The 506-nt window shown below is 46.6% G+C and overlaps 1 protein-coding gene across 1 annotated transcript; it reads left to right on the forward strand.

Moving 5' to 3' along the window:
• Positions 1–6: 6 nt before the first annotated feature.
• On the forward strand, positions 7–506 carry LOC103523851 (the record flags this gene model as incomplete). Its single annotated transcript, XM_008488866.2, is given in 1 exon segment — positions 7–506. A coding segment is annotated over 1 exon segment (472 nt), but the record flags the coding sequence as incomplete, so codon positions are not given.

The raw sequence follows: 506 nt of genomic DNA on the forward strand, positions 1-506 counted from the left end.
TGTTTTCATTTCAATTTAATTGACAAAGAATATTATGGAGAAATACCTACGTCCTGAACGCTTTGATGTGGAGCCCACATCTGCATCTGCCGACAAGGAATGGTTGCACTGGAAGAAGACTTTCGAAAATTTCCTGTCTCATATGAAGGACGCGACGGCTGCAGACAAGTTACAGCTTCTCACTAACTTTGTCGCACCTAACGTCTTCACCTACATCGACGACAGCGCAACGTACACAGGTGCCCTGTCCGCACTGGAAGCTCTCTACATCAAGCCTAAGAATGTCATCTACGCCCGTCATTGCTTAGCAACACGTCAGCAGAACACTGGTGAAACCGTCGACCAGTACCTTCAAGTCTTGAAACATATCAGTAAGGACTGCAAATTCGAACCTGTCACTGCGCAGCTCTACAAAGAAGAATATATTCGTGATGCATTCATCTCTGGGTTATCAAGCGCCCGCATCAGACAACGTCTCCTCGAGAACACTACTCTCACCTTGGACG

Source organism: Diaphorina citri, unplaced genomic scaffold, assembly GCF_000475195.1.
Source record: "Diaphorina citri unplaced genomic scaffold, Diaci psyllid genome assembly version 1.1 scaffold47209, whole genome shotgun sequence".
NCBI lineage: Eukaryota > Metazoa > Arthropoda > Insecta > Hemiptera > Psyllidae > Diaphorina > Diaphorina citri.